Source organism: Periplaneta americana, chromosome 8, assembly GCF_040183065.1.
Source record: "Periplaneta americana isolate PAMFEO1 chromosome 8, P.americana_PAMFEO1_priV1, whole genome shotgun sequence".
Classification (NCBI taxonomy): Eukaryota; Metazoa; Arthropoda; class Insecta; order Blattodea; family Blattidae; genus Periplaneta; species Periplaneta americana.
The window spans coordinates 64902895-64927967 of record NC_091124.1 but is presented as its reverse complement, the minus strand read 5'-3'; the positions used below and the strand labels follow the sequence as shown (position 1 = coordinate 64927967).

General features: G+C 34.5%; 1 protein-coding gene across 2 annotated transcripts in view; it reads left to right on the top strand.

The window, feature by feature from the left end:
* Positions 1–1077: 1077 nt before the first annotated feature.
* The window catches only part of LOC138704777 (mast cell carboxypeptidase A-like), a 62686-nt gene continuing 38690 nt past the window's right edge, over positions 1078–25073 (top strand). For both annotated transcript variants that reach the window (XM_069833003.1, XM_069833004.1), the window contains exons 1-3: positions 1078–1152; positions 12909–12981; positions 18752–18977. In XM_069833003.1, coding sequence (XP_069689104.1) covers positions 1082–1152; positions 12909–12981; positions 18752–18977 — 370 coding nt within the window. In that variant the 5' untranslated portion in view covers positions 1078–1081. The remainder of the gene's footprint in view (positions 1153–12908; positions 12982–18751; positions 18978–25073) is intronic.

Below are 25073 nucleotides of genomic sequence, written 5' to 3'. Positions count from 1 at the left end.
AAAATACTAACAACAATACGACCTACCCCAGAGTTTTGCGTTATTTTGGATGCGAGTGTCGAAATACAATTTTAATATTTGATTGCTATTACTAGGTTTGAAACAAAATTGTAGCGGTTTTATCCGTATTTAGTTTAACTTTATTACTAGTGAACCATTTATTTGATTAATCGTTTGTCTTCGAAATAGGCCTACTTCTTATAAGCTATAGCTCATCGTCGTGTTGTATAAGCAGTAAGAACAGAAGGAGCAGAAATAAAGGATGCCGGTGTCGAAATACAGTTTTAATATTGTATTGCTATTTGTTTTTCACTGGGTCTGAAACGGAATTGTATTGATTTTATCCGTATATAGTTTAAGTACATTACCAGTGAACCATTTATTTTGTTTATGCCGGGCGTTGTTACATATTTATGCATGAAAAAATAATGCTGCTAATTAACAAAACTATGGACTTAACTTCATAAAATTTACATGAAATATGATATATCAGTTGTCTTTTTCCTTTTGACATTGCAGTTATATGCAGCACACACAACAGGCATGTTTTTTCTTCGTTTTTTTGTATTTCTTACCTCCGTTATACAACATTGTAAGCAGACGAATTTTTACAAAGGTGGGCGCTTAGATCTGCCGTGTTTCGCGGTGGCACCGCAAAGAGCGCTGTACAGGACAACATGGCCACTCTATAGTCTTCTCTTTCTAACTCGTTGATATCAACAGGCCTGCCACGCTATGTGACATTCAGTTGTTTTTCCGATCGCAACGCTACCTATTTGTCTATGACGCTACTGTCATGTCTCATCTTTAAAAATAAACAGGTATAGTGCTTTTTACAATCATTAGAGAGTGATAAAAGTTTGAATTTCATAATGCGGGTATATTTATGTACTATTGGTGACACTAACTGCTATCTTCGCCATCTATTCATAGAAGTAACAACTAAAGAAGCCACACTTACACGAGCAAACTATCGATCAATATCGATTAGGGATTTTCTTGCGTGAAATAGGGATATTTTACAAGTGCAGTATGGATTTTTTGGTTACAGCAACCTGGCAAGATTGCGTGAACAAAAAAAATGGAAGACTGGAAAGTTGTCAATTTACCTACAATTTGTGTGTACGATATTTCATATTTCGTGGAAAATAGGTAAGTTAACTGGGTTAACCGTTTATATACGAGTAGTTAGCATATCATTTTTGTACCTATGACTGAAAAGTTTCGTTACTCTATATTTTAGAGAGTAACATTAGGAGTGATGGTATACTTGCCATTCTAACCTAGCTTTTGTCACTTGATTAATAGGCCTATTTTATTTGAACAATTATTTGTGTACATCTGAAGTCTGAAGTCGAAGACAGGTTGGATTTCCGACAGGTATGAACCACATAAGTGACTACAATAAGGCATCACTCATGAGACAACTAATCCAGGAGATAGTGGCGCAGGATGGCTAGTTCCTCCCCCCCCCCCCCCCCTCCATTGCATACATCGTTGACTAGTAACATATTACACTTAGACTTCAGATGTATAGAAACAATTGTTTTTCCTCTGACATATCGTCAAGTGAGATGTACTGCCCGATAATACAGAGGTGTTATTGTGACTTGATGCGAGAAAACGGCGGGTGACTCGTGGCCCACTGCTAGCGTGGATTCCGGCGAGCGCGTAACCATTTCTCCGGCACTTCTACAATATATAACAGTACTGACGGTAAATATTCAATAATTTGAACTTACAATGCTCAGAATCGTTGATGAAAAGGGTCCCCAATCTTTCATCAATCTCATCCAATTTTTATTCTGTAAGAACATTATGTTTTCTGTTTGATTTTTTTATTGTTCACTGAGCCTGTTTCTTTAAATCTTATAATTGTTTCGGTAGAAGGCACAGGTCTGTTTGGAAACTTTTCGAAATTCACGTCTTGTTTTCGCACACGACCTGCCTTTTATGTACGTATTGTATATATACAAACGTTCACGCAATGAGAATTTGTTGGTAGGCATTACCTAAATACACAGTAATCACTAAACTGTATACACTAACTTTGTACAGTTGAAGAATCAAGACTTTTGTAACACGACTTGTGATTACAGCGAATGCCATATGGCGACTGAGCCGCATCTCTAACAACCTGCGCATCCCAAACCGCACAGGGAGTGAGCCGTCAGTAACGCGCTGTTTTCTCGCATCACATTATAATAATGTCTGTAGAATTACATATCAGCCAGAATCTCAGTCAGAGGTATAGTTTGGTGTTGTCTTCATAAAATGAAATATGGTTCTGTATTATACATAATTTCTCATACGGTTTTTATGTCACTTTCTATGCATACCTGGTATTCTTATAGGAAATATAAGCAAATGAAGCTGAGACCATGCAAGTGGAACTGTCAGCAATATTTTCATCGGAGGCTATTTCACAAACGTTATGGAATTTGAACAGCAAAGAAATTTCCACAAAGAAGAAGGACTAAGGAATATAGATTTACGAAAGTTGACTTTTCGACTGAAGATATAAGCTGGAAATTTGCACTACCACATCCACCATAAGAAGAAAAAACAGCTTGTGAGTACTATCTGATCTAGTGATACAAATAAAACGTGCCGTGAATTATACTGCAAGGATGAAGAGTAACTGTGATTCTTTACTAATTTGGTTACGCAATTAACTAGTCCTAATATGACAAACAAGGAAAATATAATTCAGCATCAGAATTAGTTTTTCAACAATATATTTCACATTCAAATCCAACAACCAATTCAAAACCAAGTTTCATTTATGTCTGAGATAGGAGTGTCCTCAACATCAAAACTAATTCTACAATATGATTTACAACTCAAACCCGACAATCTTTACACCAAAGTTTATTTATATTTAAGAAAGGGATGATCTAACAACAGATTTAATTCAACATAACTTGCACTAAAATCCAACAATACTTTCTTAAAATTCGTAATTTCTCTTTCACCCCTTCATAACACGTTAATCAGGTAACATCAGACCAAACATTTATCATGTATCAGAAAAATAGATATACATCTGTTTCCTAATAAGTACAGTTCCTGATGTGCAATTATTACCAGAGCAATGTTTGTTGTCACTGCAAAAATATCATAAGATTATTAATTTTGAATCTGGACACATCAGCCTGATGACTAAGTCAATTTCGCCATAACCCAGAATTACTAATACTTGTTACCTTACATGATTGTGCACGATTATTATGCTTTTGACAAGAGATGGAGCTAGTCACCACTCAACTTGCTGATCCTGGCTCGAGAGAGAGAATGAGAGCGAATTACGATGGCAGTTTGAGGCAAAAGTCATACTGCGCAAGTGTGGAGAATAAAAAAAAAATATCAAATCGTCAGATAAGAAATCGAACTGCTCAATATCGCATTGTCGGATTACAATGAAACAAGACATTCACTCTCATACCATTGCCTCAATGAAACGAGACATTCACACTCATACCGTTACAGCCTCAATGAAACAAGACATTCACCTCATACCGTTACAGCCTCAATGAAACGAGACATTCACACTCATACCGTTACAGCCTCAATGAAACGAGACAGTCACACTCGTACCACAGTCTACTATATACAGTCACGAAGCTTGAGTTTTGAGGGTGCAAGAAACAATAGACTGTGATGGTACTATTTTGCATTGCCTGTAATGAGGCGATATTAACGATCCTAGTGGTGAGGAACTATCTAATGTTTGCATATTTACTATGTATTGAGCTTCGCGACTGTATATACTAGACTGTGCTCATACCGTTACAGCCTCAATGAAACGAGACATTCACACTCATATCGTTACAGCCTCAATGAAATGAGACATTCACACTCATACCGTTACATCCTCAATGAAACAAGACATTCACACTCATACCATTACAGCCTCAGTGAAACGAGACATTCGCACTCATACTGTTAAAGCCTCAGTGAAATGAGACATTCGCACTCATACCATTACAGCCTCAATGAAACGAGACATTCACACTCATACCATTACAGTCTCAGTGAAACGAGACATTCACACTCATACTGTTAACACAAGGAATCATTTGATTTGTTATATGAACAGTCCACTTCATATGCTCGCCAAAAGGATGGTGTTGTTGTGAATTCTTCTCCTGTTGAGGTGGAACAGTATGTTGGTTTATTGTTAATGTTAGGGATAGTATAGATGCCTTGCAAAAATATGTTGTTTTCTAATGCCAGGTGTTTGACAATAAAGTCATTTGACCTCTTGTACTCCAATATTTTTCAAAGATATTGTCATAGTCTGCCACTGAATCACAGATTTTGAGGTGTTCCAAATCCATTTCTTGGTTTGAGTTGCACAATGCGCAGTTAGGGGACTGATATATTCCAATTCTATGCAGGTGTTTAGCCAAACAGTCATGGCCTGTTGCCAATCTAAATGCAGCCACAGACGATTTGCATGGTAAATATACTGGGCTACAAAACCGTGATTTTGTCCAGTGGCAGATGTCGTGAGCCAAAATAGATTTGAACAATAGCGAAGATATGTGCATTTGGTAAATAATGACGATCAGAAGCCTGCTGGCCACCATTATTATGACAAATTCATTGTTGAATTCACTGTGCATAAAGATGCACAATATTCTCGGAGAAGTGGCATGCAATAGACGAACAAATCATTGCATTAAAAGGAAGAAGCCTTCTCAAGCAATACACAAAAATACGGTCCTTATAAGTGAAGATTTAAAATCTTTATGGGGGCGGGCGGTGAATCTGGTGTCAAGCATTGCTTTGAGTTACTCTGGGAAAGAAACTTCTGAAAATGTTGGATTGGGATTTTCACGAGATAGTGTAATGGCTCTCACAAAAGACTTTCCTTGTCTAGAGGTGCACCAACTAGTACTGATTTTTCATAATTATCATTTGTTTTCCATAATTTTATTATTACCTACTGATTTTTATCCAATATTACGGCACAACAGACAAAGAGAAAATTATTACAGAAAAGAAAAATTATCACGGCAAAATATATATTTTGTAAAAAGGGGAGAAAAAAGTGTCAATTCTCTTTGCTTCTTGGCAATTATCGAATCTTCCTCGAATTTCAAGGAACTTATTTTATTTGGTATTTACTTTCAAAAGAAGAAAAATATGAGGAGGATGTTCCTCCCTTCCCTCCCCCAAGGAACCGCCGCTGTGTTAAGAGTGATGTCATTATCTAATTCAATAGATTACTATACTATAAACTTTAGTCTTCTTGTTATCAAAACTGATGAAAAGGAGTATTATTACCACGGATATAATCACCCTGTCTTTATTTTCAACAGAAACATCAATAAATTTTGCAGTAATATACTGAATTAGATCATTATCTTCCCCTTAAAAGAAGAAATGTGACATTCATCATTTTCCCCATGTACCTTTCATTTCTTTCAGAGTAGATTATTTTTGTAATGATCAAGACAACACTCAGATATTCGCACATTTATATTCACCAACTTATTATAGAAATAAAAGTATTTGTGAAATATTATAAGATGTTTATTCTCGTATTAATATATTTTGTGTCACTTTCCTGAAACTACCTCTCAATCCCATTGTAGCTCGTAAGCTACAAATCATCAAATCTAAACTTAAGAGGGATTTTTTTTTTATTTGTGTAAATGTGTTCAAATGCAATCCATTATTGCGATGAACCTTAAAAATTATGGTTGAAACTATATAACCATATCTATCATAATTCCAACTTAGGCTATCTGAAACCAAATATGACTTTCAAATTCTTAGAAATTATCTTTAATATCATTCTTATACTTTTGGGATTCAAAAGGTTAATATAGAGTTCAAGTGATAAAAAAAATGCTTAATGTTTAACACATTTGGTGAGAACAGCATTGCTGCTCCATCTAACATAACAAAGTTTTTCCTTACTCATTTTCGTGACTGGCAACTACGTCTGTTTTCATGGCAACATAAATAATGCAGCACATACTGTATATTGGTTCTGAGAATGAGTTACTAGAGTTTCTGTTGGCTGCTGTTGTACAATGAAAGAAAGTGGGATGGAAAATATATTCTATAGATATGTATGATAGTTCACTATACAGATTGTCCCATTTATTGTGCTCACACAAAATAAATTTTTACTTAGGCACCAAGTGAAAATTTTTTTCAAACGAAAGTTGTATACTGAGTACAATGGTCCACACCTGTGGAGTAATGGTTAGCGCGTCAGGCCGCAAAACCAGGTGGTCTGGGTTTGAATCCCAGTCGGGACAAGTTACGTGGTTGAGGTTTATTCCGGGGTTTTCCCTCCACCCAATATGAGCAAATGCTGGATAACTATTGGTGCTAGACCCCAGAATCATTTCACCGGCATTTAACTTTAATTTCATTCAGATGCTAAATAACCTGAGATGTTTATGCAGTGTCGTAAAATAACCCACTAAAAAAAGAAATATAATTGGGAATTAATACTATGGATATATCTTTCTTTTAACCATGTTCATTAAGGAGAATGAATAATGACTTCATTTTTTAAAAGACATGATGTACTTTTTATTCAGTGAAACATTTAACCTCTTCAAGGTCTGTTCAAAATGTATCACAATGTTATTCTGATAAACAAAACATTGAGGGTTGTGAAAAAATATTTAACTCATAATGTATATATTTACTGCAAGTCCAAAGTACAATGGCACTTTGTAAGACTTCAGTACTCCTACAAAAACAGAACATTTACATGTCCTGCTGAAAGTGATGACCATTGGAATGAATGCATTGTTACAATCTTTTGATGAAAAACACCCTAGATCATTCTAGTGTTATCTGTTGAATTGATATACAAGCATCCATAAAACTTTGCTGCATGTTCTCTGGTGGTATTGCAACATTTCAGTAGACAGTGTCCTTGACTGCTTCCCAAGGAGAAAAGTCCAGTGGTGTAAGATCAGGAGAACGAGCAGACCAACTAACTGCTCTACCTCATCCAATCCACCTACCAGGTTAATTTTGGTTCAGAACACGACAGGTTCTTGAGGCATTATGTGCTGGGCATCCATCATGCTGATACCACATAACTATTCTGTCCCTCAAAGATATGGTCTCCAAAAAATCAGGAAAAATGGTTTTTAAGAATCTGGCATGTCATCTGCCATTTAAGGTATAATTTACGAAATGAGGCCTAATAACGATATTGCAATGCTACAAAAGCCCATTTTACTTTGGAATTGCATTAAGTATGTACACTATTAGAGTCGACAGCATTTGGAAAGGCGGTCGGCTGCTATATGTGCCGTAGTATTTATGGTATGTGATGTCACAAGCTTGTACAATAGAACCAGTCGGAATCAGTCTGTAACAAGTGCTTTCCAAGTTCATTTGTTTACGTGTGAGTGTTTGAATCAGAGGTCTGCATCGGACGTTTTCGCTCGAGCGCCAAGTAATTCATAGCATAATCCAATAGGTAGCGCACATGCATGATGGGTAAAATTGTCATGAGCAATAAATCCTCGAACGGTATAAGCCGAGCGTTAGACATTCGTTCTTGTTACAGTGATGAACTGTGTAGTAACATCATAGATGTTTATCATTTCAGAACTTTGCAGTGTTTAACTAACCTCTCCATAGTACAACTACAAAACTTGCTTTAAAATGTAATATAAATGTTGTAGGTAAATGGTCCCCCCCCCCCCCCACACAGGAGTCATCTGTTGGATGTTGTTGGATATAAATGTAATTATTATAAACAGAGAACACAATCATGGTAATGCAAGTACCGTATCAAGTTTTCTAGTAATAATAATCTCTAATAATTAGTGTATCAATCTTTGCGTCTGTATCAGTTGTGCAGTATGATTATTCGTTTTATTATATTTTCTGTGACATTATCTCTGTACTAATATTGTTATTAATCTACTGCTATATCAATAATATTTTGTAAAACGTTTCTACATTGTCGCAGTATATAGGTGGAACACTATGTATGAACCTATCATATTATATATGTGGAAAATCAAATATTGAATGATTATTAATTAGCAATAATAACTGTATATCGAAGTTTTTCATACTATTTTATTTATAACTTCATGTTACTGTTTTAGTACGTTCCATTACACTGTTTGTCATAAACGCAGAAAATAAAGCCTTATTTTTACCGTGTGAGCAAAACATATGTGTATCTTATCTGTCGCCTTCCATACAAGATAAGACATGTCAGTGAGATGACCTTGTACTGTGCTTCTATTTATTACGAGCGTATCACGACCGATCTTATCTCACTCGAAGGTACGACACTCGACCGAGTTCAAGCAAGCTATTTAACACCAATGCAGCACTCTGGTTTGAATACATTGAATAAGTAAAACTAACATATATTGTGTGTAAGTTAAATAAATGGAAGGAGAGACTGTAAGAATACAAGTACTGCGCAGGCAGGTGCGGAAAATAGTGTTTAAGGTGCATAATTATTTTGACTAGCAGGCTGCAATGTTGGCAACGCACAAGGAACGACTGCAGAAGCATGTGGTGTGGGATTGAGAACCTTACAAAGAATATTGTGAGTGAAGGAAAGAGGTTTTGTGTGGTGTTACGCTTACAGTAATCAATGGCTAAGGTCATTACAGTCTTTTGAGAATTTAAATTCTCTCCTGTGCTATCTTTATTGCATGTGCGCATGAAGTGCGATATGGCAATGTTGTACGTTGTCTTGCTCTCTCTCTCTATTTGTTTCTCTTGACACAAACGCTAGCAGACAACTGCCTTCCCAATTGGCATTGACTCTAGTTCCATATTCTTTTGTACCCCTCAATGTTTTGTTTTTAGAATGGTACATTGTGATGGACTTTTCAACAGGCCTTGAAGAGGTTAAATGATACACTGAATAAAATGTACATTGTGCCATTTCAACAAATGAAGTCATTACTTGTATCTCCTTAATAAACAAGGTTGCAAGAAATATTTACTCACAGTATTACTGGTAATTCCCCATTATACTTAAACAACTTTTGTTTGAAGCAGTTTTTCATTTGGGGCCTAAAAAAAAATATTTTGTGTGAACAAGATAAGTGGCACACTGTATATATTTAATAATTTCTGCACAAGAACTTTATAAAAACCGATAAGCAAATAAACAACAAACCAGATTCTTAGCAACCAATGACTTGACAACTTATGCATGATACTAAATTCCTCTCTTTAGAATATAAATAAATTAATTATGTTACATTACAATACAGTTCATGCATCATGTCCAGACACTCCCCCACTCTTCTTACAGAGCTGCACATGAGATCGGATGAGTCTACTTACGAATTATAGGGGAATGGTTTAGTCTTTGCCTTGAACACAGTAGACACACGCCTGACCTTCCCTTCTACTCCTACCCCCTCCACAGAAACGTTGTTCTCGTACTGCATATCACGAGTGTTTTGACAAAATGGATGAGCTGTAACAGTTTAATGATAGCATTGAAGTAACAATAATTCTAAGAAGCAATTGAGACTCGGAATCCAAGAGGGGCCCAATATTTAATCACTTTCAAAATTTATTTCTCATGCAAAATAATTAGTAGAAGCTTGTTGCCATGGTTATATGAAAAGATGTAATGGAGATGTACTTACGAAACAAAAAATAATTAGTCAGAGGCATTTTGTAGCAACAGCAAACGTTTTTTTTTCAATTTCCCAAAAGTTTGATGTAATGGACTTGGGCCCCTCTTGGATTCCGGGTCTCAATTTTAGATAAACTTTAAATTGCCTTTTATTTATAATAAGGGTCTGATATGACCTGCGCCTTGTTACTCCGATATGTCCCCTAATCATTGTATGATCTGTATGGAAGCACATTCACTAGTCCTATATTTTCTGAGATCCATTATTCGAACCCCATACCCTTTCTGGAAATTGGATAATGGTCTACTACAATGACGTGCACTATTTTTAGCTTTTATTTGTTATTTGCTTTCCATAAATTGTTCCTATTATTAGTCCGATAATGTTATTTTTTTTAGTTTCCATTTGATTGGCTGTAGTGAGTCGAACTAGTTATATGCTCAAATTTATACTCCTGTGCAAATTTTTTAAATCCTATTTGCAATTATGGGTCATCCTTAGTACATCTCAAATACCATAACATTAAAAGAGTGTTTTTAGAAATGATAATAATCTAGGAAAATAATCAGTCATAATCAACTACAATTTTTACAATAAAAAAGATTACCTCATAATAATTGCCATGGTCGTGTTGGTAGTCTGTGACTTATAAAAAATGTGTTAACAGGATTAAATCGTTCTTCAATACATTCTGGACAGTTCCATATCAATGTTTGTAATTGAGAATTTGGGCCAAACCGCCACACAGACTCTTAGACACATCTCATAGATTTAATAGTGTCTTGATGACTGGTATGAATATTATTTATTATAGTTTTCATAACATGGCTGGAATTGCAATGTGTGATCGTTTCAGTAGTAATTGTTAATGATATTGAAATCCTGTCAGTATTGACAGTCAGCTATTGCATTTTTACATGGCCAACCTTCCGTACAATAGTGTTTTAAACATTGACTATCGTACAAAATCTTTGTGCTATCATTCTTCTATAATCTCTTTTATCATTTTATCAACAATTGAAATTCGTTAAACAGTAGGTTGAACATAAATTTCTATATAATTTTCAGTGGTAACATAAAACAAAAACTGAATAGACTACAGTAGACTATAGTGGACTTTATGTTGTCAGCAAACAGCTGGATACGGTACATTAAGAAGATTGATTGATTGATTGATTGATTGATTGATTGATTGATTGATTGATTGATTCAATGGTAACATAATTTATTTTAAGAGGAGCGCGAGACAATGTGCAACAAGCCGTTTATAAACTACTCTACTTCATAATTTAACTGCAGTAATCTGTTACGAAACCTGGGCGATATCATTTAAGTTGTTAATTTTGAAGTACTGGTACCTGCATCAAATGTTATGATCAGTTTTAAATACAGTAGAGCATCGATTATCCGAAACAATTGGGGACGGGGGGGGGGGGGGAGTGTTCAAATAACAGATTTTTCGGATAACCGATCATTTACTAAAATAAATTGTACCGGTGTCATAGGAGCAGTATGAAACAAAGAAACACTGATACTAAACACAAAACTGTACATATATATTTTGTATTACATGTGTTACAAATAAAACAATAACTGACTAGCCCAGGTTGACAAGTTCAAAATGACCATTAAAGTAGGCCTACAGTTTAGGAAAAGAAGTCCAAATTTTTTTTTTTCAGAGCTGAGATTCGCTTTTTTTGCCACCAAATCTCGCAAACAGCGCTAGTGTAACTTCTACGTGGCACGCACGCAAATTTGAATTTGCCCACTAGAATGCTTTCGGTTAACCGATGTTTTGGTTGATCGGTATTCGGATAATCGATGCTCTACTGTATTACATTTAAATCGCAGGTTAAAGCCATAACCTCACGCCCTGTCTACAGATATCTTCGTTTTGTATCAGTTATTGTTCTAGATGTGTAAGCCACTTTCATTCATTTGAGTAAAATAGGTTCCTAGCTCATTGCAACTTATATCTGCACTTAGAACTTGTTTCTTATGAAAATCATTAGTGTTGGAGCATTTGTTAAGAAGTATAATGTATTTGTATGAAATTTCTCTTCTGTTCAAGACCCCAAGTAAATTCTATATTGTTTTTCAAATTAGCTTTCAGAGTTACAAAATGTTTGCTTTGTTAGTTAAATGACGAGATGTAAAATGAACCATTCCTTAATAATGCTGCAGTTCAAATTTTGTTTTTAGGTTGAGGAAATGTTGTGATAGTTTAATGTGCAGTGTGTTATTCACCATTTTTGCACAACAGAACTTTATTAAAACCAAAAGTAGATAAACAAAAACAAACTACGATGAAAGAGTAATGGAACAGAGAAAAATTCTCTCTGGCACCGGGATTTGGACCCGGGTTTTCAGCTCTACATGCTGATGCTTTATCCACTAAGCCACACCGGCTACCCATCCCGGTGTCGGACAGAATCGTTTCAGTTTAAGTTCCAACTCTTGGGTTAACTCTAGTGGCCGCCCTCTGCACTACGTCATAGATGTCTATGAATGTAGGACCGAAGTCCACACATGTGCTGAGGTGCACTCGTTATGAGTGACTGGTTGGCCGGGATCCGACGGAATAAGCACCGTCTTAAATCACGAAGTGATTTACGCATATCATATATATTATTTTCATGTACCGAAGTATATATGATATTTCTATGCAGGTATTCTGCGTCATCATACGATGAAAGAGTAATGGAACAGAGAAAAATTCTCTCCAGTACTTCGGTACATGAAAATAATATATATGATATGCGTAAATCACTTCGTGATTTAAGACGGTGCTTATTCCGTCGGATCCCGGCCAACCAGTCACTCATAACGAGTGCACCTCAGCACATGTGTGGACTTCGGTCCTACATTCATAGACATCTATGACGTAGTGCAGAGGGCGGCCACTAGAGTTAACCCAAGAGTTGGAACTTAAACTGAAACGATTCTGTCCGACACCGGGATGGATATCCGGTGTGGCTTAGTGGATAAAGCATCAGCACGTAGAGCTGAAAACCTGGGTTCAAATCCCGGTGCCGGAGAGAATTTGTCTCTGTTCCATTACTCTTTCATCGTATGATGACGCAGAATATCTGCATAGAAATATCATATGTACTTCGGTACATGAAAATAATATATAAAATAATAAATAATAAAAACAAACTAGCTCATTAGCAACCAATGCCTTGACAGGTTATACATGATAGTACAGAAAACACGTGCTAAGGTGTTGTAGGCACTTTCTTTCCACAAATTGTAATGAAAATTCACAGTGACATGTACAACACTTTGTTACAGATTCATCGCAGACGACTTTCTTTCATTGACATCACACAAGCATAATGTACGGGATAATCTGACTTTGGAATCGGTATGTAATAATTTATTCAGATTCACGTAACAAAGTCTTCTCAGAAAATTAAATAAACAAATTCATAGTTTTGGTTGTAATTGCGTACAGGTATTCTAGTTTCATGCTTCTAATTGATTTCGTATTTTATAATGGATTCAAACTCAATAAAATAATCTGATATAATTGATGGAGAAAAGAAAACTTGAAGTTCACATATTTTGAAGACATTAGATACTTTATAACTACAGGACCCTTAATATATATGTCTGCCATAACATGGATCTGGCTCCCAGGTGACAAGTACAGCATCAACAAGTAAAATGCTGCCTACAACAGTGAAAGCAGAACTGGATTCTGAAACCTACAGGAGATGTTGAAAGTGTCGTCTTCCACTCATATTCAATCTTTATATCGTGAGAATATGTTTTCACTCACTCATTTAAACTCATCAACTGAAATTCTTATTCCATGCCCAATATTAGCGTGGAATTCCTCTAATGATTCATGCAAAACACCTTGTATTTCAAACAACCCCATAAATAGTGTGTGTGTGTGTGTGTATGTGTGTGTGTGTATGTGTGTGTGTCTAATGCCTACTCACCTTTGCGTGATTCGGGTTCTGCGTACTGTGCATACATGACAGGACTCTGACCCATTTTCAAGTTGCACACAACATTATGCATGATGTGTATCTGTGGAGGTTATATCGTGTACTAGGGTGAGTGTATGTGTAAGTGTTCGTGTAAATGTAGTGTAGGGAATGGGTGAAGATGATAATGATGATGAAGGTGAGGGAGGGAAGAGGGGAAACCTGATACCGGCATGTAGCCTACTTCTGTTGAATAGCACCAAGGGGGTTGCCAGGCTTAATGTCCCGGTCCAAAGAACGAATCACTATCAACAGTGACATATGCCTTCTCTTCATATGCACTGGAGAGAGATTTGGGATTTAACCCAGGCATATTGGTGCATAATTCAGTGACTAGAAGTTGTGCACCACCATCTCTTCTAGTCCCGAGGTAGAAATTTTACATGAAAATCTCTGAAACCCCCCCCCCCCCCCCCCGGGAATCAAACCCGGGCTGGCTAGTCTGGAGGCAGACATGATACCACAGAGCTAACTCGGTGGACCACCCCATAAATAGAGAAATAGAGAAATAAAAAAAATGGAAAATGAAAGGAAAAATGAAAAAAAAAAACAAAAGAAGAAATTAAGAAATGTAGAAAGAAAGGCAAAATAAAGGAAGAAATAAAAGAAGAGTCAGGAAATGTAAATAGAAATCAAAAATGAAAAGAGAAGCGAAGAAATAGAACAATAAAAAATGCAGGAATAAAGGAAACACCAAATAAGAAAATAAATAGAGAAATCAAGAAATGGAGGAAGAAAGGGAAACATCAAAAAGAAAAGAAGGAATAGAGAAATCAGGAAATGTAGAAAGAAAGCAAAAATGAAAAAAGAAATAGAGAAATTAAGAAATGGAGGATGAAGGGAAAGATAAAAAAGAAACGAAGAAATAGAGAAATGAGGCTACCTGTATAGAAAGAAAGCAAAATTGAGAAAAGAAATGGAGAAAGAACAGAAACATCAAAAAAGAAAATGAGAAATACAGAAATCAGGAAATGTAGAAAGAAAGCAAAAATGGAAAAAAAAAGAAATAGAGAAATCAAGAAATGGAGGAAGAAGGGTAACATCAAAAAAGAAACGAAGAAATAGAGAACTCAGGAAATATAGAAAGAAAGCAAAAATGAAAAAAAGAAATTGAGAAAAAACGGAAACACCAAAAAAGAAATTAAGAAATAAAGAAATCAGGAAATGTAGAAAGAAAACAAAAATGAAAAAAGTAATAGAGAAATCAAGAAATGGAGGAAGAAAGGAAACATCAAAAAAGAAAAGAAGTAATAGAGAAATCAGGAAATACAGAAAGAAAGCAAAAATGAAAAAAGAAATAGAGAAATTAAAGAAGAAAAGACGAAATAAAGCAATCAAAAAATGCGGAGAAGGAAAGGAGAAATGAAAAAGAAGAAGAAGAAGCGATGGAGAAAGAAAGGAAGTAGAGAAAAAGGAAAGAAAAAAATAGAAAATTCGAGAAATAGGGAAAGAAGGGGAAAATGAAGAGAGAAAAGAAAAAATAGAGCAATCAAGAAATGAAGAAGTGGAGGAAGAAATGAAAAAAAATGAAAGGAGAATAGAAGGAATAGGGCAGTAAAGAAATCTAGAAGGAAAGAAAAAATGGAGAAACATAGGGAGACATGAAATAGAAAAGAAAAAGAATGACATAAAGACAAAACATAAAAAAGAAATGGACATAGAGAAAATGAAGAAAGAAAAGAAGAAATAGTGAAGTAGAGAAATGGAGAAAGAACTTAAGAGGAATAGAGTAGACAGAAATGCATAATGTGACTATGGGCCAGTGCAATGTCATTTTCCCAGGACGCATATTTGGTATATGTGGCAGCTATATATTTTAATAACTGTTTTGCAAAATATCACCACTATCTTGTAAAACTGTACGAACCACCATAACTTTGTAAAATTTCACTGATGTTTGCTTTGAATTCTTTATGGTTCCACACGTTGACATCTGTTCATTTTGTTTCAAGTGTCATTGCTCCAATCTTAGGAAACACTGTACCCAGAATACTTTAGATTAGAAACCATTTTTGTAAGTGTTATCGATCATTGACGATCTTGTTTTGAGTAAGACAATTTTCTATAAGCACAAAATTATGACAAGTTCTACACTGCAGTCAAACATGGTCTGCATGAAATAAAAGAGAACATGGGTAAGAGTCTGTTAACATACATTGAATTTATTGCATTTATGTACATATGAGTTGAGCATTTATGGATGCTGGGAAGAAGACTTTTCTCTGGAAATAATTTGAAACTATTCTATTATTTTCACCTTCCTGATTTAATTAATTTTTTTATTGATACTTGAATTGCAATTATAATAGATTCGTTAAATACGTATTGACAACTAACATAATCCACCGTATTTTGAACAGATATGGATAATTTTACTTTCACAAATCCTCAACACAGTCCCCAACCATGTGAATGACCTATTTCCAGGTTTAGGAAGATGTTTAATGACATTGCTCATATCTATAAACATTGTTTGCAGATTGCCTCATACCTTGAAGTAGGTCTCCTTTGAGTTGAAGCAAATGCTACGTGCTGGTACTTTTGGCTAGTAAGATAAGTTGAAGTCACATGAACTTATTTCGGGAGAGTATGAAAAGTACTATATACAGGGTTACTACAAAAGAATCATTCGTTTTCAAACTGCTATATTTTCCAAAATATTACTCGTACAACAATGAATGATACATCAAAAGAACCGTACACACAACACATTTATTCCCACACTCTACAAATGTTCTATGTGTGCCTCTCAGGTGACACAACATACGCCCAGGCAGTAGTTCAGTTCGTTCCACACATTGTGTAGCGTTGTCCTATCATTGGCCATTACTGCATTATTGATGCGCTTCCTCAGCTGTACCAGTGTTTGTGGCAGTGGAGATACGTAGACACGATCCTTAATGTACTCACAAAGGTAGAAGTCATATGGCGTTAGGTCTGGTGACCTGGGGGACCAAGGAACTGAGCTTGGTCATCTGCACCAACATGCCCAATCCAGCAATTCGGCAGTTCTTGGTTCAGGTATTTACGAACATCAAGCATCCAATGAGGGGGTGCCCCGTCTTGTTGGAAGACAAAATTGTCTGAATCTTCGGTTAATTGTGGAAACAACCACAAAGTCAACATATCTAGGTAAGATGTACCCGTAACAGTGTTCTCACAAAAGAAAAACGGACCACCTTTATCTGTGACATCGCACAGAAAACATTTACCTTTGGCGAATCTCTTCCAAGCATTACAAATGCATGAGGATTTTGACTGCCCCAAATACGCACATTATGACAATTAACAACCTCAGATAAATGAAATGTGCATTCGTCACTAAATATCAACTTGGCGGCAAAATCTCTCTGAGAGAGGAACATAGGTTAAGGGTGTTTGAGAATAAGGTGCTTAGGAAAATATTTGGAGCTAAGTAGGATGAAATTACGGGAGAATGGAGAAAGTTACACAACGCAGAACTGCACGTATTGTATTCTTCACCTGACATAATTAGGAACATTAAATCCAGACATTTGAGATGGGCAGGACGTGTAGCACGTATGGGCGAATCCAGAAATGCATATAGAGTGTTAGTTTGGAGACCGGAGGGAAAAAGACCTTTAGGGAGGCCGAGACGTAGATGGGAGGATAATATTAAAATGGATTTGAGGGAGGTGGGATATGATGATAGAGATTGGATTAATCTTGCACAGGATAGGGACCGATGGCGGGCTTATGTGAGGGCAGCAATGAACCTTCGGGTTCCTTAAAAGCCATTTGTAAGTAAGTAAGTAAGGCGGCAAAATCTTCGTCCTCCATTGCTTCCTGCATTGTGGTTCAAAATTGCAGACACCGACTGTAATCTTCTGCTTTCAAATGTTGCAGAAGCTGTACACGATATGGTTTGAACTTTAACCATTGTTTCAAAATCTTACACACCGTTTGCTGTGGTATTCCAAGTTCGCAACTTCCATGGGCTCTTTATTTTTTTGGACTAAGCGCAAAAGATTCTCGCACTCTCTCCATTGTTTCATCAGGCACTGTCGGTTGACCGGTACTTTTCCCCTTACATAGACAACCAGTATTCTTGAATTGCTGATACCACCGCAAAATGCTCTGTTTACATGGCAGTTCGTGTCCATATTCTCTTCTGAATGCACGTTGCACTGTTATAACAGACGTACATCTCGCATATTCCAACACACAAAAACTCTTTTCTTGTTTTGTCACCATTTCGTGCTGCCAACTGGTGTACACAATGCAAACCAGGTGCATTTCCGGTTCTTTTGATGTATCACGCATTGTTGTACAAGTAATACTTTGGTGAATATAGCAGTTTGAAAACGAATGATTCTTTTGTAGTAGCCCTGTATAACACTTCCCGCTGCCAATGCTGAAGCAACTCTGTTATAGGGACAACAATATGGCATCGTGGATTGTCATGAAGAATGATGGGTGTTTAGTTCTTGGGAAGCAGATTAAGTGTTTATCATGAAGTGCTGTGCAAAAATGATTCTTGAAAAATGTCAATAATAGTTAGCATTCACATTCCATTTTTCAGATACTGCGTGTATCAGTATGTAACTCTCTTCTAGTCATATGCTGCAATCAGCATTTGATTTGAAGTGTTTCCTTGTACATTTCAAATTTTTTAATCTGGTTTTCTTTCTTTAGTTGTTTGAAATAGTCAAGCATAACTATTTAATTTGCAGTTTATTTTTATTCAGATAAGTCTAGTAATATAGTACAAAATATATATAAGTTCAATCATAAGACATATCGCTTTGCAAATGTTTATTTGCTATGAAAGTATTAAAAATATATTAACATTTTCGCCTTATTTGGCATCGTCAGATATAATAAAATAAGGCGAAAACGTTAATATATATTTAATACCTTCATAGCAAATAAACATTTGCAAAGAGATATGTCTTATGATTCAACTTATATATATATTTTGTACTATATAACTATTTAAACAAAATAGGTGGCCATTCTATGTCTTGAGAAGGATACAACCTGTAACTAGTTCCGAAATGTGGTTCAAATTAAATCTCATCATGTCGTTGCTAAGTCTAAAATTTCTTTACAGTTCATGAAAGCTTGCAATCTTTGGCAGAATATGTGCTTATTTGAGTTTTTAACGTTTTTCTTCAGATCAATGATCAACTAGAGGAGCTGGAGTTATGGTACAAATGGAAGTATAATGGCCATTCCTTGCGTTTCGTAACTCAAGGCATTGTGCCTCACACAATTGAGAATAGTGATAAGTTCGAAGTCACAAAAGATAAGAAAGTGAAGCTAAGGAATAAAATATACGTAAGTGACATAAGCTATGATCCACGGCATTACTACCCTTCGAGGCCAAGCATCTTTGTTTATTGTAAGTAGATTAAACATTGAACTCTGAAATAAATTGGATGATGTTTCGCTTAACCATCAATGTGCCTTCATCGGTTTCTTTATTGAAAAATACTAAGCAGTATTGCGAGTATTTGAATTTATGTATGTATATGTAGTGATATTATTATTACTATTATCAAGGCAAGGGATTTGGAGTACTATAAAGTAATGGTGAAATATTGTATATACAGCCGAAGTTGTGAACTTGAACCTAGCTACTGCACTGATCAAGCAGAAATACAGTTCAGTTAATGAAAATTACATGCAACTTGTTGCGAAATTATTTCAGAACCTGCACAATACTTGCTCCATCAGAGTATAAACAACTAAGCAGTGCAGTTGTGTTCAAGTGTGTTAGTCAGCAGTTCGTGCACATTTCTTGCAGAGATATGCCGAAAAATAGAACAAGTACAGTATATACAAAATTAAGAGCACGTATTTCAAAATTTGATGATGTGTTTATTATTTAAAACAAGCTATTCTGCAAATTTTGTAAACGTTATGTGGCAGGTTCTAGGAATTTCATAAACACAAACGTACTTATGATGACAAATTGAATTCTGAGACTCGAGTTACACTGCCTCAGCTGCTGCGCGACCCGCCAATTCGTGCCTTTAATTACCCCCCCCTCCCCTTGTGTATCGCTAGATGACGTCACTCCCTTCAACTCAAGGTTACGGTGGATACATTGATTCTTCGTCTGTCAACGATCCTATTCTTGATTGGAATTTGTCGTGTAGTGTAGAAATAAAATTATAGACGCGACAATACTTTCCTGAAATATGTCGGTCGACATTCTGGGATGGCATCCGATTACTGGACCAAACTTACAGACGTATTCAGGTCAAAGCTGTGGATATAGCACACATTAGTGACATTTCAAATGTGTTATCGAACACATATCCTGATGACGTCATTGAATAGTAATTTAAGTGACGTGCCTAATTTGAAGTATGCTGCAACTGTGTCAGCCAACATGGAACAGTTTTTCCATGTGTAGACCTAAGTTTTTTTTCCCCTCATATAACAGGGTATCGTTCTCAATGGAAAATTTGAAAATGATATACACTGTGTACTAAAAAATATCACACAAGGATTATAAGGTTTATGTTTGTTAACATTTAATGTGTAATATTGTAACATTTGCGATGTCAAGAAAGTATCTCTCTATCCTTTTTTTTAAGGCCATCAGTCAAAAAAAGTACATTAAGAGGTTTAAAAAGTTATTGTAGTCTTAAAAAAGTGCCTATGTGATATTTTGAGAAGAGTTTTTAATATATAAGTGATTTATTTTTCATGAATTTCCTTAATATTCAGACGATGAAAATTAGTGGCATGTCCTTTAAAAAAAAAACAAATAGATTAAATTATTTAGTTCGAAATGAAATATATATTATACATGTAGACCAATATATTCAAGCTATGTAACACATTCATTTGTTCTCAAATAACTTTGTAACAAGTTGTGTGTAATTTGCCAAGTCTTAACTGTACTTCTGCTTTATTAATGCAATAACTCTGTTCAAGTTCACGGAACCTTGGGCTTTACTCGTGTATACTACGTTTCATCAGTACCTTATAGTGCTCTAAATCTCTTGCCCTGATATTATTATTATTATTATTATTATTATTATTATTATTATTATTATTATTATTATTGTTGTTGTTATCATATCATCAACAACATCATAAGTTAACCCTTTCTTTTCGGAAGTTTTTGCTTTCAGAATTAGGATATCCAGTGAGTTTTATATCCTTTGTACCATTTGACTTCTCTGATCATTTTTACTGTCTCGTTATACGAATGATTTCTTCGAAACTATTGGACGGAATTTACGTGTAAACTCATTCGGAAATAATGATTCACATGAAATGTAAACATTATTACAATTTTGTGATAAAAGTTGTAAAGTGGTTTAGCATACTTTTTCATATGCTTTACGCATTTTGCAGCAGTTCAGTTTCTGTTACCATGTTGTTAATGATATTGTTTATAGTATGTTATTTTAACCATTATTCAAAAGACAATAAAAATTAAATATTTTAATAAGCACAAAAATAATGTATGAACTTTTATTTTCTGCATAATACCACATGCCGAACATTGAAATCTTTCAAATCCAAGTTAGAAAATTATCTTATGACAAGTTGCCAAACTAACTTACGTATTCACATTTTTTTATGTTCTAGTGATATTTAAATTATTTTATATTTTTGTTTTCATATTTTCCGATAATGGTATATCTATAATGTAATAAGTTGAGCTATATATAATCATAATTTTCCTTCCTGTGTGTACTTAAAAATATTGTATTCATTGTATGCTTTGTACTGCACTATTTTATTATTATTATTATTATTATTATTATTATTATTATTATTGTTATTATTATTATCACTATTTTTATTTTTTATCATTATTATTATTATTATTATTATTATCATTATCATCATCATCATCATCATCATCAATAATTGTCTTATTTTTTTATACTTTGTATGTCTCATTTATTTTGACCTGCTGTTCACATTTTATTATGCTTTTTCCTTTCTTTCTGTATGTTATATATTATGTCTGATTTCTACTTACTTATTGTTTACATTTTATTATTATTATCTTATTCAGTTTTGTGTGTCAAATTGTAGTGTATTTTGTAAATTTGTAGTGTTTTTTGTAACGCAGTTTTACTCCTGGTTGAGTGTCAGAGAAGGCTGTATGGCCTTAACTCTGCCAGGTTAAGTAAATAATCATCATCATCATCATCATTATTATTATTATTATTATTATTATTATTATTATTATTATTATTATTATTATTATTATTATAAAAGATCTTCGTAATTCCAAAAGTAAGACATTTCTCTTTATTTATACATTGTACAGTTTAAACATCCATACGTACATGTAAGTCATTTTGCACAAATTTACATGAAACAGCTATATACATAGAGTTCTCTGTAGACAGGTCCTACTCCAACTTCTGCCTAACAAAATCTGTTGGCAGGCGGCGAATGGTTGTATGCTGGCTTATGGACAAATCCATGCATGCTTCCCTATGCAGATCGGTCCCACTTCACTTTCTACTGCTTAGCTTCTTTGGGATGGGGCTCCTCATTACCGTCATTAAGCTGATTCATTCATTCATTCATTCATTTATTTTATTCCATAGATCTTACATGAGCAATGAAGCTTTAAGATGTGGAACATGTCAACATTTTACAATATTACAATTACAATTTTTACAAATTTTTATAGTTTTACAATTTAGTAATTTTCTACAATTTTTACAATGTTGTACAATTTTTTTACATTTTGGCGAGATGTAGTGAGATGAAATGAGGTCCGAGGATTCGCCAAAATATTACCCGGCATTTGCCTTTTCGGTGGGGGAAACCTCGGAAAAACCCAACCAGGTAATCAAATCAAAGGGGGTAATCAAATCAAAGGTGTTGATGCCAAGGACTCGCCATAGACCATCCGGTTTCAGTCCCATGGCTGTGGAAAACCTCGGAAGAAACCAAAGTCCAAAGGGGGATCCAACCCAAGCCCGAACGCAGCTCCGGAACAGCAGCCCAGCGAGTCTGCCGACTGAGCTACATCGATGGCTCTACTAAAAGTATACAATACATAGCCAATCAGATTATTAAATTTACAAACGCAAACGATCATTCATAAGTTGAGCTATATTATAATACAAAACAATTTAATTAAATTTAAGGTATAAACAATTCAACCAGTTGTGATATACAGAAATTGATAATACATATCATGCAAACTACTTCAAATTACAAACACAAACAATTTATCAGTAGAGCTATATAGATTACTATTCAATTTAAAGCATATACAATTCATCGGCCAAAACTATACAAATATATACAATACAAAGTAGCATACTTTCATTAAGCTATACAAATTTGTGCAATTAATATCAAGTAGATTAATTCAATTTATAATCATAAACAATTCATCAGTTGAGCTATACATATTACCATTCAATTTACAGTAGGTCTATATATAATTCATCAGTAGAGCTACACAGACTAGTAATCATTTTAAGAACATATACAATTCATCAGCCAAACTATACAAACATATACAATCAAATTAGTTCAATTTACAAACTTATTTTCGTTAAGCTATACAATTCATATGAAGTAGATTAATTCAATTTATAAGCTTAAACAATTCATCAGTTGACGTATACAGTACATACAATTCATCAGTTATGCTAAACAAAAAATACAATACATAGTAAACAGATTAAGTCAATATAAAAACATATTTTAGTTGAGCTATATAAAATTGTACATGTCATTTAAGTAGAATAATTCAATTCACAAGCATAAACAATTCATCAATTGTGTAGAAGGTATGAGTATGTAGAAATTTGGTTAATTCTTTTCTGAACCTTTTCTCGTTGTTCTTCAAATCTTTAAGATTATTAGGCAGTGCATTGAAGACTGTTATACATGAATAGCGAACTCCTTTTTTAAAACAGCTTAGACTAACAGAGGGTAGATGAAGATCTGATTTATGTCTTGTATTAAAATGATGAATGTCTTGATTAGTACTGAATTTATCTTGGTTCTTAATATACAGCATCATTAGGGAAAGAATGTATTCACAAGGCAAAGTCAAGATTTCTAAGTTTCGGAAAATATTTTTACATGAGGTCCTTTTATGCACACCGGCCATTATTCTTATAGCTTTCTTTTGTAAAACAAAAACGTGTTTAGCTTCAGACGAGTTACCCCAGAATATTAATCCATATTTCATTACAGAGTGAAAATATGCAAAGTATGACATTTTAAGTAAGTTTATATCACCAATAGTAGATAAGGATCTTAATGCATAACAGGCAGAGCTCAATTTACGAGTAATACATTCTATATGCGTTTTCCAGTTCAAGTGATTATCCAATTCTAAACCAAGAAACTTTGTGCTTATAGATTCTTTGAGATGAGTTCCATTTAATCGAATACTGTAGGAAACCTGAGCACTATTGTGTGTACTAAATTTGACTGCACTGGTTTTATCAACATTAAGTGCTAGTTTATTTGCTGCATGGAACCATTCATTCATTAGATTCAGCACTGTATTAGAAGTGTTTATAAAATGATCGTATTGTTTGCTTGAAATAATTACATTTGTATCATCTGCAAATAAAATTACTTTAGATAAATTGTTTATGGTCAAGGCTAAATCATTAATATAAACTAGAAACAACAATGGACCTAAAATTGACCCCTGCGGAACACCATGTTTAATATTTCTAAATTCTGAATAAGTAACTTTATGACTATTTGGTACATTTATTTCTACTTTTTGTTTTCTATTTGATAAGTACGATGTAAACCAACCCAACATCTCATCTTTAATACCATATAACTTCAATTTTTTTACTAATATACTATGGTCTACACAATCAAATGCTTTAGCCAAGTCACAAAAAATCCCACCTACATGTAGTTTCGAATTTAATGAATTTAGTATTTCATCCACCAAACTAAAAGCAGCATTCTCTGTCGATTTTTGTTTTCTAAATCCAAACTGTTCTAAAACTAATATATTGTTGGACTCCAGGTAATGATATAATCTATTATACATAACTTTCTCAAACACTTTTGAAAATGTTGTTAATAATGATATGGGTCTGTAATTAGCAATAGTACATTTATCTCCCTTTTTGTATATTGGTTTTACTATTGAATATTTGAGTCTTTCTGGAAAAATACCACATTGCATTGACAAATTGCATAGATAGCTTAACGGATGGGATAATATTTCAGAACAAGCTTTCAGAACTTTACTTGGAATTTCATCATATCCAGAGGAATATTTTGTTTTTAGTTGTTTTATCACATGCATGATTTCTGCTGCGGTAGTGGGAATAAATTTGAGACCTAAAAACTCAGTGTTAAATGCATCAGTTAGGTAACCAAGTGCAGCATCTTCTGGACAATCTTGAATGTTTAAGTTCTGAATAATATTTATATAGAAGTCATTAAAATGATTTGCAATTGATTTTGGGTTATCTATTTTACTATCATTGATTTTAATGCAAGTAATATT